Source organism: Heloderma suspectum, chromosome 6 (assembly GCF_057233095.1).
Source record: "Heloderma suspectum isolate Gila_16-S chromosome 6, 16-S_ref, whole genome shotgun sequence".
NCBI classification, from domain to species: Eukaryota; Metazoa; Chordata; class Lepidosauria; order Squamata; family Helodermatidae; genus Heloderma; species Heloderma suspectum.
The window spans coordinates 55,463,447-55,478,141 of NC_139463.1; the positions used below are offsets into that span (position 1 = coordinate 55,463,447).

The window sequence follows — 14,695 nt, forward strand, 5'->3', positions numbered from 1 at the left end:
ACAGAACCACAGAAGACTAACCACAGAAGAGGTTCCCTGCTGCTTCCCTGCATGATTTGTTGCCCTGGCTTTGCCTCCTTTAAAGGGCAGGTATTTCTGCAACAGGTGCAAGCACATCCATCACTCCCAATGCAGAGCCCCTGCAAATGTGCTGCTTCTCTGTGCAGGTCACTGCTCCAGCCTTGGTCTCGTCCAATAACCAGGCATGTCTACATACGTGACCTTTTGTAGAGACATGGCGAGGGGAGCTTCCCTCTGAGGGCAGATAATTCTTACTCTTACACAGCATAAAAAGGCAAATCTTCTCATCCCAAGAGTGACAAGTGCTTCTGAAGTTTGATTAAGACAAGTACGTGTGCCACGGGAGCTTGGGACATTCCTTGGGAACTACTGCTACAGTGTGCAATCTGGAGGCTTCAGGGAGGGTAGGGAATATTCCCCACAACACACTCACCATTTTTATGTTTCAGGGACTTGGATCTTCGGGGTGAATTGGGATTCTGAAACAAAGAAGGAAATAGCAAAAAGTCAGTTTCCAAAAGTAACTCCCAGATGCTCATCTCTTGCCGATAACTTTAAAAAGGGTTATTATCTAGCACTCCTCACAGACATGTCAATTTCTGAAAACCTTGAAGTCATGGGGGAAAACACTGGGAGTTTTTTCCAGGGGGGGTTGAAAAAAAATACATTTTGGGAGAAAACTGAAAAAATTTCAATGTATTTGTATTTTTAGCGCTCTTTAGAGATCTAAAGTCACTTTGTTACTTTAGGAACATAAAATGCATTATGTATAACTTAGGTTTGCTCATAAATTTATCATTAAAATTAAAAATGTTTACAAGTAAACTCAGTAAATGTGTTGTTATTGTCTGAATAAACTATACTTTTAATATACCAAACACGATAATTCTATTAGCAAAACAAATTATACATAATACATTTTAAGTTCCTGTCTGACAAGAGGGAACTTCAGCAAGCAGTCCTTGAAATATCAGCATCACCACAGAAGCCAGAAGAAGCAGGAAGAACTGGAGGCAGAAGAAGTCTGGTCAACAGTAGCTGTTCCTGTGTGTGATGAATTGGTTGGGGTCGAGTTTAGGGAGATCTGGTCTGAAGGAAAAACTACTGAGAGCTTATTTAGCTGGGGAAGACTCTCTTACCTATCAGGAATGGAAGCCAAGCATATTTAATTTAAGAACCTTTACGCAATCTCAATCTATTATTTGAAGAATGACATTTTATTCCCTTTTGGAAATAATTCCTCTTAATAAACATCTTAGTTTTTGTTGATTTTGAAAGGCTGTCTCTAGCAGAGGTGGCAATCCCATGCCTACACCATAGGAACCAGGCTACTGAGTTTCTTTTAGGTAGAGAGTGTTTATTTTGGTGGCAGTGGTCAAAGATTTTATAGCTGAGGCAGAATGGTGAGGTCTAATTGGGAACTTTACTAAGAAATGTGGCAGTGAGTTCCACAGACACAAGCCTCAACGTTTGTTTTTTAAAAGGAACATAGATGGGATGACCTTCACACTGTTCCATCGCATGTGGTGGTAGAGGTGGGATAACCTACAGTGTTTCTCTCACGTGGGCACTTTAGAGCTACAGTCATTGACGGCTACAGCATCTAACCAGAACAAGCCCAGAAACACAGGACTCTATAGAACAAAACACAAACTGCCAAGAATGCACATTTCCCTCACATATTATGATATGGTGACTCTAGTCACATACTGGGAAACTGAGCATGTCTTGGACCATTCCTAAAAAGATACAATACAGCAATAGGTTCACAATCCTAGGAAAAGGTCTTAGGACTTTTTCCTGTCTAAATATGCATAGAATTGCACTTTAATTTGAATAAGGAATGGAAGAAATAACTATGCTGCAAACCTTACAGAGAGGATTGATTAAAAAGCCATTTCCCCCATAGCTTCAAAATTTCCAGAAATGTTACATCTCTAGTTTTACATTAAAGCCTTCCTATTACATAGAAATCATTTTGGGGAGTAAAGCCAGGTAGCCTTGTCTTAAACATTGTACTCATCATTCTAAAAGAAAATAATTAATATTTTGAAATTGTTCAGTTTTTTTGGGAAAAAATACGCCCTGGAGTTTGGGTTTTTCTTGGGTCTTCACATCTCTTCTCCTCACCACAACATGCCAGAGCCAAGTGTACTTCCTAACAGTCAAAGGAGGATGAAGCCCCAGGTACACAGAAATATCTTTATAGAATCGTTCTGCAACAGAGCAGGAGACAAAAGATTCATGTCAGGATGCTCCTGCAGGAGAATTTATATCCAAAATATGTTGGGCTCTTTAAACAAACTTCTGTGCACTTGTGGAGGCTTCCTCTTTTCCTGCATTTGGTTACTTCCCCTTTTTCTTTTTCTGTACTCCTTTGCCTAGCAGTGCCTGCAGAGCAAACAGCCCCTGATCACTCAAGTGAGCAAGCCACACAACGCTCCAGAAACACTAAGCAAATAGACAGGGGTGGCCATCGATCAGACCCCAGGGGTAAGTAGCATCACCCATCAGGCCATCCCAAAGTGCCCCACCCTTTCCATTAACAGCCTCCCATAAACCTCCAAGGACTTTGGAAGCCAAGTTCAACAAGAAGGATAATATCATGGAAGCTGGGAGAAACCAGCAGGTTCGCTCACACGTACAGGGATGCTGATTGCTCTTTGCAAAAAAAAAAAGTTAGAAATGCGCACCTTGACCAATCCTGCCCATACTAATAATAATGATCTTACCTTATCCGATTTTCTCTTCTTTGCTAAGGAGAAGGAAAAGGGGGCTATTTTAACATACCATCACCAGAACAAACCAAAGCCTCTGCCACCTCGAGGACTTATTCTGACAAATGTTTTCTATAAGTCCTTCTGTGTGGAATGTAGCACAACATTATACTAAACCAGCAACATGGCGCTGCCAACTTATGAGAATTTATTTATTTTTAAATGGCCTGACCAGCTGCCAGACAGCAAAAAGGTCAAGGCTGGTTCTCTACCACTCCTGCATGCTTTTTTTTTTAACCTGAACCCCTTAAGTGAATCAGCATTGTTTGCACTGGGGTTCGTACCTCGATTGTACCCCCCAACCCACCAGGCTGCACCACAAGACCTGCTCTGACCTCTGGCCCAAGTTCCAACTAGGTACCAGGTTTTTTTAAAACTAGGTAACCCAAATTCAGCACAGGTTCTCATTATAGTAAGAGAATCCTATTATTAACAGCCATTCTTACAATGGAGGCAGCCATTATGCTGCCTCCATTGCGTCTGCAGAGTGCTGTCCCAGGAGGCTGTTCCAAGTGGTCCGGAGCCTGGTCGGTCCTGTAGCTCCAGAACCACTGGAGCATTCTAAGGCCTCCTGTGAGGCCTTGGCAAGCCACTTTGCAGATAAAATTGATCGGATTAGGTGTGTTACTCTGCACGCTGTGGATACAGTTAGTGAGCAAGAGGCGGCCTGTGGCAAACCGGTTTTGTGGGATCGGTTCCAGCTTTTTCCTTCTGATGAAGTGGACAAGGTGCTTTCATCTGTAAGGCTGACCACCTGCTTACTTGATGCTTGCCCATCGTGGCTCATTATGGGCTGCAGAGAGAGACTGGGTGAGGGGATCAGGGCGGTGGTGAACGCCTCCCTTGAGGAGGGAGTGATGCCATCAGCCCTCAAGGAGGCAGTGATAAGACCGCTCTTAAAGAAGCCCTCTTTGGATCCTCAAGTTCTGAACAACTTTCGCCCAGTCTCAAATCTGCCATTTTGGGGCAAGGTGATTGAGCGGGTGGTGGCGGTGCAGTTGAAGGCACACTTGGAAGAAACTGATTATCTAGACCCATTTCAGTCAGGCTTCAGGCTTGGGCATGGGACAGAAACGGCCTTGGTCACCTTGGTGGATGATATGAGGAGGGCTCTGGATAGGGGTGAATGCTCCTTCCTTGTTCTCCTCGACCTCTCAGCGGCTTTTGATACCGTTGACCACGGTATCCTCCTGGACCGCCTGGAGGGGTTGGGCACTGGAGACACCGTATTGCGGTGGTTCCGGTCCTTCCTCTCCGGCAGGTACCAGAGGGTAGCACTGGGAGAGGAGGTTTCGGACCCGTGGCCACTCACTTGTGGGGTGCCACAGGGTTCCATCCTCTCCCCGATGCTATTTAACATCTATGTGAAGCCGCTGGGGGCTATCATCAGGAGGTTTGGGGTGCGGTGTCATCAATATGCGGATGACACGCAGCTCTACCTCTCATTCAAATCTTCACCAAGGTTGGCCGTAGAATCCCTGTCCAAATGTCTGGAGACAGTGAGTGGCTGGATGGGGAGGAATAAGCTGAAGCTGAACCCTGACAAGACCGAGGTACTTTTGGTGGGAGACAAGAGGAGGCTGGGGGATGTTGACCTGGTGTTGAATGGGGGTACGGCTACCCTTGAAAGACCAGGTCCGCAGCCTGGGGGTCATTTTGGACTCCCAGCTGTCCATGGAGGCTCAGGTGTCAGCTGTGAGCCGGTCAGCGCTGTATCAACTCCATCTGATACGGCAGCTGCGCCCCTTCCTTCCCGACCATCTGCTCCCATCGGTAGTACATGCCCTGGTCTCCTCTCGTTTAGACTACTGTAATGCGCTCTACGTGGGGTTACCCTTGAAGACGGTTCGGAAACTGCAGCTGGTACAGAACGTGGCAGCTCGCCTGATTAAAGGCAGCCGCCAGTGAGATCACATCACTCCAGTGCTGAGGGAGTTGCACTGGTTACCAGTTGTTTTCCGGGCCAAATTCAAGGTGTCGGTTTTGACCTTTAAAACCCTATATGGTTCCGGCCCAGCCTATCTTAAGGAACGCCTCCAGTAGCACCAGACAGGCCGCTTAACAAGATCAGCCTCGGATGGCCTTCTCTCTGTCCCATCAGCCAGGACAGCTAGACTGGTGGGGACGAGGGAGAGGGCCTTTTCTGTAGTGGCCCCCACTCTGTGGAACTCCCTCCCTAGGGAACTCCGTCATGCCCCCTCTTTAATGAGCTTCCGTCGTGCATTAAAAACGTGGCTGTTCAGGCAGGCATTTGGGGTGGGCTAGGGTATTTTAGAAAATGTTTTTATTGTAGAATTTTATTGTTTTATTGTATGTTGTACATCGCCCAGAGTGGCTGGGTGACTAGCCAGATGGGCGATTAATAAATTAAATAATAAATAAATATAAATAATTCTTACTACCCTCCAAATGACTGCATGCACACGTAGACCTCAATTCTTGCAGCTCCACAGTCCAGAAACCTTAGCTGGCCGTGGCTTACCTTTCTTCTCAGAACCATAGGACCAGTCATTATCATTTATGTCATCATTGTCCTCTTGGTCGCTCTCGGATTTGTTCATGTTGTTACTACTTGCTATCCTATAGCAAAGGGAACAGGAAGAGAGGAAAAGTAAGTTGGATAGCTTTTTTCATGGTGTGGGGGAGTGTAATTAGAGCAGTGATGTTCAAACTGCAGGCCCATAAAGGTGGACAATCTTCTCTGAAAGACTGCTTTCTGCCCCAAGGCATCTTCCTGTGCAAAGCGCAGCTGCAAGGAAGCGTTGGAGGTGTTCTGTGGTACATTCTGAGTTCCCACAAGGTGGTGATGAGGCTCAAACAAGATTTCCAGACACCTTATGTGAACTGAGTATGTGGCCGAGAATAAGGGTGGCTGGGCTTCAGCCTTGCAGGATGTACTGTTTTTTACTAGAACCCTGAGATGCACCAAATGGAGCCTGGTGCAAAAGACATACACTTAGACTCAAAACAGTTCTGAGCCCAGGAAGCCATTTTCAGTACCAAAAGCGAACAGAGCTCACAGTCCTTCCACACAAAAATATAATCCAGATCACCCTGAGCTTCCTTCATTTCAGCAGTATAATTTATGGTGGGGAATAATTTTATTGCTACTATTGTTAAACAACTGGGAGTCAGTAAGTCTTGCTGATCTACTGCAAATCACTCAGAGTTCTACCTTCTGTCCACCCTGCCCTAGAACATGCCCCTGAATCCTCTTGAATATGCTAAGATGTTCCTTCCCAGAAAAGACAGAAAGGGCTCCTAGAAGGTAGTAAACTGGGAAACACCTGTATAAGGATTAAGTGTGATGGGACAAGTAGAGTCAAATATGAATCAAGCATGTTCTTGCATTGCCAGGTGCATTCTCTTAATATTTCTTAGCATTTATAGCACTTTTTGAGCATTCAAAGCAGCTGACATGAAACCTCTCAGCAATCCTTTCAACAACCCTATAAAGTAGGTCAGAACAATATTCCCCATAGTGCACATGGGGGAGGGGGGGAGTGGAGGAAAACAGGGGCCAAGACAAACAGTAGCTCGCCTGAGGCCATTTGGATTTGGCAAAGTCATGGCAGAGGCAAGATTTGAACTAGGGACTTCCTGGTTTGAAAACTGGCCTCTTAGTCAGGACATCAGAGTGCACCAGATCAGTTCAAAAGACCGCATGCGTTGATCTGGGCTGTGTCTCTCAGTCACGCCAGATAACCATGGAATTTGATTTCAGGTTCAACATTTTGCATCTGGCTGATCTCAATTTTATTGTTTTAATAACTGAGAAGGCCTTAGATCTTAAAGCTGCAAGACTGATCTTGAAAACATGTCGGCTACCCCTGGTCAGCTCTCAGCAGCTGCGGGGTGAAGGCGGAGTAGAAGAAGATGCACCACATGTAAGCAGGGACTTCTCTTGATCAGAGGGCAGGACTCTATTGCCCTTCCTAGCGGCCAGCCTTCCCCAGGACTAGCAGAAGGCAAATGCATGATGCAAAAATAAATTATTTTCAATTCAGTTTTTTAGTGGTGCAGAATTTAGGTTAGCGTGGCACAAATGTAAACATTCTTTAAGCACAGAATATATAAAAACTTCTTTGGACTGGGATCTTGGGAACCAAAATGCTATCTATTTTTGCACTTATTCTGTCTTACTGAAATCTCATCCCAGTCCCCACCCCCTCACCCTCACTCACTTTGAAAGCGTTAATTTTTACAGTGTGATTCCACCCCCACCCCCTCATTCTCAAGACCTCACCTCCGATTGGCAATGCGGCTACTGTTCCGGCCCATACCGAGGCACTTCTCCAAATGTGGGGCGAAGCGGGAGGCGGCAATACTTCGGCTGCAATTTGGGCAAACGCATTCCTTGTTCTTCCATTGGTTATAGACCTGGCCAAAGATATCCAGCCCTGGTTGATCTACAATTTCTGTAAGCAGGGAGGGAAGAGAAAGGCGGTCTTTCAGCAGGAGTGATAGGCAGGAAAAGAGAAGGAGTGGGAGGCAGGAAGGCACAAAAAGATCTGCAAACACAAGCAGCTCAAGGGACTCAGTACTGAATAACAGTTTGGACTGGCTGGATGCGCACAGACTCCAGCTCACCATTCTTTTAAGATGATCAATAGGTAACCAGAGATCTACAGTGCAATCACCATTGATGCCAGCAGACCAGCTCCAGCTCCTACATACAGAACTCTTAACTACAAAGGGAGGAGCAGACACCACCAGAACATGGAATGGCTCTGGCCCACAAGGTGTAGAACACAAAAGGAAAAACGTGTGTTGCTCATTACGCCACACTTCTCCTTCCTGCTCTATCCATCCCGCACATGATCACTGATCTCCACCCAGATCTTTCCTTCTTAGTGACCCAAATACTCACTCCCAGAATATCACGATAATCGTGAGTTACATGCGTGGCAGAAGCTCTTTAATGAGCTTCCGCCATGCATTGAAAATTTGGTTGTTCAGGCAGGCGTTTGGGGTGGGCTAGGGAATTTTAGAAAATGATGTTTTAATGTGTAATTTTATTGTTTTTAAACTGTTTGTATTATTGTACATCGCCTATAGTGGCTGGGTGACTGGCCAGATGGGCGATTAAGAAATTTAATTAATAAATAAACAAACAAACAAAGAAACAAGTGGACAGATGTAGTTGTAAGTTTGTGGACAATTGACTTTTGTGGTTTTACAAGGCTGGAATGTAAATGGGAAAATGCCACTTGTGTGACTTGCAAATTCCCATTAAAGTAAAGATTACAGAGTAGCATAAGCCACCTAGTCGCACCCTCCGAGGATGCAAACATTCAGATTCTACAGGATTCTCTCCCACCCCTCCCCACTGAATGCAGCCACCTCAGGCTTTGGCTTTCAACTCCTCTCATTCCATCTCTGTAGCAACAAGCGTGACACTGGCCCGTTTCTCTGCACCCCCATGGCCTCCCCACTCTCAGTTCCTTCCATGCTCAAAATGAGCAAGGGCCAGTGCCCTCGTCTCCCCAGCGGTGTATGCCACCCCTCCTCCCTTAAGGCCCCATTATTAGGCTTGCTCTTCTCCAGCTTTCTCTTCATAGCAATCACCAAGGTATGTTACTCGGATGCAGAGGAAATGCAAGTTGCTCTTCTCCTTCCTGCACAGCTGGTGTCAGACATGAAAGCGAACATGTGGGGAAAGGAACAAAGACGTGACATACCTGGGCCACTCAAGTTCCTAGTAGTCACTAGACCCAAGGTTGGGAAGAGAATTTCCCTTCCTCTCCACACCTTACTGAGTTGAGAGATCCTGGGGAGTTTCTGCCTCCCCTTAGAGTACATAACTTAGTAGAGTACATAACTCATCCAAACTGAATTGTCCAGACTCATTTGTTCTGCAGTGCATTTGCTCCTTACATGTACCACATATGCTTAATCTGCTCTAAATGTAACCAGCGGTTCCTTCCAAATAAATAATTCCGCAGCCAACCAGTATGACTGACTTTTTTAAAGTGCTCACTTTGTAAAAGGCTGAATGTAAAGGGGAGCCAGCACAGAGACGTCACTGGCTGCAAACACACACTTACCAAAGTCCTTCATACTATCAGGGTCTGTGTCATCCAGAAAGAAGTAGCCACATTTGACAGCACGGTGCACCTCAAAGCACAAGCCCAGGCAAGCATCCTCAATCAAGTCTGTATAAATATCATGAGCCACAGCCTAAAAAGCAAGAAGACCAAGCATTTAACAACAACATATAAGCTGGACACCGGTCCCATAGTTCAAGCCTCAGAATCAAGTTCTGTTCAGGGCCTAGCCTCAGAACATACAGAGTAGAATATTACTTCATTTAGGTGGCTGCATCCTCCTAAGAGAAAGATTTCCGCAAGCCATGTCCCCCCCAACAACTCTGGTTTTCAGGCATATAGAAAACATCTGCATCCAGAGGCAGCTTGGAAGTCTTCAATCCCTTTCTGTTGTCACTCCAGAGCGATTCCGAATGTTTCAATACAGACCAAGGGCTGTTTTGGACATGACAGTACAGAGGGGGTGCTGCGAAACAGCACAGGAACCACAGCAGGTTTGCGCTTCCCTGCCCCTCCCCTTTTCCACCTTCTTCTAAACCAATATCGTGCAATGTCCCATCAGGAAAGACGCACAAGATCAATTTTAGAAGACGTGGTGAGGACAGTGGAAAGTGGGGGGAAAACAGATGGCAATTGCACAGGCAAATGGTTGAGGTCACCAGTAGCCTCTGGATCATAACTTAGTCTTCAAAACTGCAGCCATGTAAAATGAACTAATATTCTACTGTAGGTTTTTTTTAAATATAAAGGGCAGAATGTGTTACACTTTTAAGCTACACTCAATACATTTTTAAAAGCTCTTATTTTCAATGTCACACAGGTGATCCACAGCACTATGGAAAGGCTCAAGCCTAGGGCTAAGCCCTGGCAAACACTAAGCTCTGTCCCCAGGAAAACAGGTCCTCCAGCAAGGTTTTTTCAAGAACCCATCTGTTTCAGCCTGGTTTCATTGAAATTGCTGCCTCAAAATCTTTGCCAGGAGCCTTTACCTCAAGAGAGGCGACTTACCTCCAGCTTGCTGTTATCCAGGCCCGACAAAGTCATGTCCTCCATTTTCATTTGCAAAAGCTACCGGAGAAGATGCTGAGAACATAACATAGCAGAGGCCAGGCTGAAATGGGAAGGTATCCCCCTGCATGAGGACAGACAGAAGGATTTAGTAATCATCTAGGAAACTTGCTTCCAAACTGAAGGGTGAGCCTATTGGTAGGAAACCAGACAGTGGTTTAAGTGTTAATAATAGAATGAAACTGATAAAGTCTGCACATTAACAATAGCTCTGAAGAAAATGCTATTTAGCTGGTGCTAAAACCAGGCACTATTCTAGAAGTATTTATTCCATTCTCTCTGCAAAAGAGAATTGAAAATGCCTCTTAAAAGATAATACCTGCTTCCTGCAGTTTCTACAAGCACTATTAATTACAAAATATTGAAGTTCCACTGCTGGACTGAGGACACCTTGAAACTGACTGAAAGATTTTTAATTGACTGATTCATTAGATCATGCAATGAAATGTTACAACCCTGGTATGAAGCGTAAATAATTCCTTAACAAAACAGATTGTAAACGGGCCTGACTTTACCATTTTCTGGCTACCACTCGCAAGCATCAAACCTCGCCTGTATGTAGTCAGGGCATGAAGCACTGTAACAGCAGCCAGACCCCTTAGAGTTGAACAAAAGGAGGAACTGCTGGCTTGTCAGTCATACCCTTGTGTCTATCTGCCACTGCCAGCAGTATCAAGGCCATCCTGTAGCTCCCAGTAATGTGTCATTGGTGAAGCAATTGTTCCCCCCTGCTGAGAGCTCAGCCACAGAAGTCAACAGTCACACCATATCAGTAGGCAGCCCAATGAGATGCATGATGCTGAGAGCTTGGAACCCTGGTGCATCGTGGGTCCCTGCCACCAACCCCCTGATTAGCTCCCTGGAAGTACAGCAGCCTCGAGCTATGCAGCGCTATCTCTTCACTGCTGGATTGCCTTTACACCTACTCTACCTGGCTCACTTGTTGCCTGCACACCAGTGTAACATCCCTACTTCTCTCTCTCACTTGGGGCACCATTTGTGTGGAAAGGCGGGCTACAAATCGAAACATATTAAAAAGTAATAAACTTTTTGGCCCCACTTTTTTGGCCCCACTTTGTAAAGTTTATTTTCCTCTTTGCAGAGCCTGCCTGATGGCTGGTGGCCCCAAAGCCTCCAAACCTCCCTTTCTTGCAGGGCCATTCCAGCCACTCCTATGGCTTCAGGTACAACACTGGGTTTATCACACCCACATTCCTCTACCCAATGCCCAGGCACACAGGGTGGGTGCTGCTGTGGCTCAGTGGCAGAGCCCCTGCTTTGTATGCAGAAGGTCCCAGGTCTGGTCCCCAGCATCTACCGGTAGGTCTGGAAAAATTCCTGCCTGAAACCCTGGAGAGCTGCTGCTGCCAGTCAGTGTCAACAATACTGGGCTAGACAGACCAATGATCTGACTGGGTATAAGGCAGATGTTCCTACCGTGGTGTAGGACGGAACTCATGATCAGCTTGGAGGGAGCGCGCACATGCATCTCTCTCCCTCTCTTCTGGATAGCCAGACACATTCACCTCACCTTCTCGGTTATGGCTGGACTGCTTCCAATCCCTGGCACTTTGCTTCATGCCCTACTCCTTGCCAACAACAACAACAACAAGCATTTATATAGTGCTTTCAAATGCTCTCTTCACAGATATTACCTTGTAATCCTTACAACATCCTGTAAGTTAAATCACCGTTAGCATCCCCACACTGCAGATGGGAGTTGGGGCTGAGAGAGCGCAGGGCAGGGGAGGGGGGAATGGCTTGCCTAAAGCCACCTAGTAGGTTAGTCACAGAAGATGTGACATTTGAACCAGGGAACTCCTCATTTGCAGTTCAGCCTTAGCTGTTCTGCTACAGCAGCTCTCAATAACCAGGTTCCATCCCCTGGCATTTTTACAACCCAGTTCCCCAACCCATGTGTATATATACCACCACTGCACGCATCTGACAAGGTGGGCTCTGCCCCCCAACAGTTTATGGCATAACATATGAACTACCTCGAGATGGCTGCTACACCACACACATCTGGAACTGAAAGTCCTGTTCAGTCTCCTCTCTGGCATCTTGAGATTTCACCAGACACTGACTACACATTTTCGAATCTATTTTTACAGCCGAAAGTGCTGGAAACTTTTGAGATTATATGGCAAGCAGAGATTTTCAGGATGCTGAATTCTGCAGGTAGCATCAAATTCCACATTTGCTTGTCCCATCACAGAATCGGGAAATGCACAGAAGCTAAGCAACAATTCAAATAATGAGCTGAAACAGGTTCAGAATAAGGCTGTATATATGCCATGAATCAGAGGCAGCACCAACAAGGGGCAGATTGTGGTGTTGCTTGATTCAGCCTCTGGGGAATCTCAATTTCACATTTTTAAAAAACCATCAACCCAAGTTCATAGCCCTGGTGGCTGTGAAAACGTGTCTGAAAGTAGCAATGGCCACTGAAATCTCAGAAGACAGAGAGCTTTATGAACAAGGTCCAGCACTTGGGGACGGGGCTCCAGCATCCATGAATAGCAAAACCAGAATAAACTGTGCAAAACAGCAAGAATTAGAGAACAGTAAGCTATGGAAATGTACGTAATTTCTACAGGCTACAGAATCCATCTTTTCTTGATGCAGAATATATTTTAGCACAGAGTACTCATACCAGCTTGTGACAAAGGCTATCAATGGCTAGTAGTCATGCTGGCTACATATTACCTCTAGTATTGGAGGCAGTATGCCTCCAAATACCAGTTGCTGGGGAACACCAGTGGGAGGCTGCTGTTGCACTCATGTCCTGCTGTGGGCACCCCTGGGGCATCTGACTGGCTGCGGTGGCAATGCTGGGCTAGGCAGGCCTTTGGTCTGATCCAGCATGGCTCTTTTTATGAATCATGATAGATAAGCCTGTCATAATAGGTCACAAGCAGACAGCAGCGTTACTACTAAATGACAGTCTGTTCCCCAACTCCAAGCTGAGCAGAGCAGAGGAAGCTGCTCCAGCTGGTCTAGGGACTACAGAAGCAAGCAAGCTCCCAGAGAGCGAGCGATCAGAGCGAGCAAACAGGGGGAGCAAACAAGGAGTTGGCCAGGGGAGTTCAGCAGGGGAGGTCAAGGGGGAGACCCCTAACATTTTTTTAAAATTTATTTGTCTTGTTACACACACTTCCACACCAGTGGGACTCTGTTTTTAACCTGCAGTGAGTAGAGGATCAGGGACAGGTTACTCTAGAACAACCAGGAGGCTAGACACAAAAAGGGAAAAGAGACTATGGAAGGATAAGACTCTCCAGTGGTGGTGACCTGCAAGGTGTGTGCCATGTTTGTTTTCTTGCCTGAGAACAACATGGCCTACACGTGCAGCAAGTGCAAGTTCATCACACTGCTGGAAGAAAAGGTAAGAGGACTGGAGCGGCGACTGTCGACCCTCCGGGGAATAAGAGAACACAAAGAGTTCTTGGACAGAATGGTGGAACTACAGCAGCAAAGCAAAGAACAGAAACTAGAAGAGCAAGAGCAAGCTGAGGCAGAAGAGGAAACTGTTGAGGTGAGGAAAAATGAAGTAGAGGATACTCCTTGGAAAAGGGTGACAGTTAGGAGCAGAAGAACTAGAAGACACTCGGCACCAGTGGAGGCAGTGGAACTAGGGAACCGTTTCCAGGTACTTGAGAATGAGACTAGAGGACAGCCTGCAGAGGAAGAATTACAGGGGAACCTGCATGAGAGCAAGCAAGAGGCTGAAGGTCAGTCAAGCAGAGGCGATGAAACCAAGGCCTACAGCTACAAGAAGGGAAGAGTAGTAGTAGTGGGAGACTCCTTGCTGTGTGGGATCAAAACCCAAGTATGTCGCAAAGACCCGTGGACTCACCAGGTATGCTGTCTCCCAAGCGGACAGATTAGAGACGTGACTGAAGGGTTGCCTGCACTCATAAAGCCCACTGACAGGTATTCATTTCTTCTCATCCATGTGGGAACAAATGATACCGCCAAGTGGAGCTACGAAGAAATCGTGTCAGACTTTGAAGCTTTGGGAAGGAAACTCAAGAACTTTGGGGCCCAGATAGTTTTCTCATCCATCCTTCCAGTAGTTTGAAAAGGGATAGAAAGGAAAAGAAAAATACTCCGGGTGAATGACTGGCTACAAAGGTGGTGCCAACGAGAGAGATTTGGATTCTGGGACACGGGCTATACTTCCTGGAAGATGGACTGTTGGCAAGGGACAGGTTGCACCTCACAAAGGATGGGAAGAATGTGTTTGGCCACAGCATGAAGAACTTCATCAGGAGGGCTTTAAACTGAATCCTACAGGGAAGGGAGACATACAGTTGGGGGTAACAATGGACAAAAGCTCATTAACCGCAACAGAGAGAACAGCTCTAATAGCGTCCAATAATAGTCTTCAGAAACACGTAGGAAGAAAGCCAGACCATGAAGCACATGGTCTTCGATGTCTATATACTAATGCCCAGAGTATGGGAAACAAACAGAACGAACTTGAACTCCTAATACAGGAGGGAAATTATGACTTGATAGGTATAACTGAGACTTGGTGGGATGACTCCCATGACCGGAATACAGCAACTAAAGGATATAACTTGTTCAAAAGGAACAGGAGGAACAGAAAGGGAGGTGGGGTTGCACTATATGTTAAAAATAATTATCTCTGCACAGAAATACAGGAGGTGGAGCTTGGTAGCCCCATCGAGAGCATCTGGATTAAAATAAATGCAGCAAAGAATAAAAGGAACATGGTGGTCGGAGTCTACTACCGGCCACCCAATCAAGGAGAAG

The 14,695-nt window shown here is 46.0% G+C and overlaps 1 protein-coding gene across 11 annotated transcripts in view; it reads right to left on the reverse strand.

The window, feature by feature from the left end:
* The window catches only part of ATXN7L3 (ataxin 7 like 3), a 48,893-nt gene that overhangs the window by 26,079 nt on the left and 8,119 nt on the right, over positions 1-14,695 (reverse strand). For all 11 annotated transcript variants that reach the window (XM_084804458.1, XM_084804455.1, XM_084804456.1 and 8 more), the window contains exons 2-7: positions 9,854-9,977; positions 8,846-8,978; positions 7,045-7,216; positions 5,281-5,378; positions 2,754-2,776; positions 455-500 (exon numbers count right to left, since the gene is read on the reverse strand). In XM_084804458.1, coding sequence (XP_084660584.1) covers positions 455-500; positions 2,754-2,776; positions 5,281-5,378; positions 7,045-7,216; positions 8,846-8,978; positions 9,854-9,904 — 523 coding nt within the window. In that variant the 5' untranslated portion in view covers positions 9,905-9,977. The remainder of the gene's footprint in view (positions 1-454; positions 501-2,753; positions 2,777-5,280; positions 5,379-7,044; positions 7,217-8,845; positions 8,979-9,853; positions 9,978-14,695) is intronic.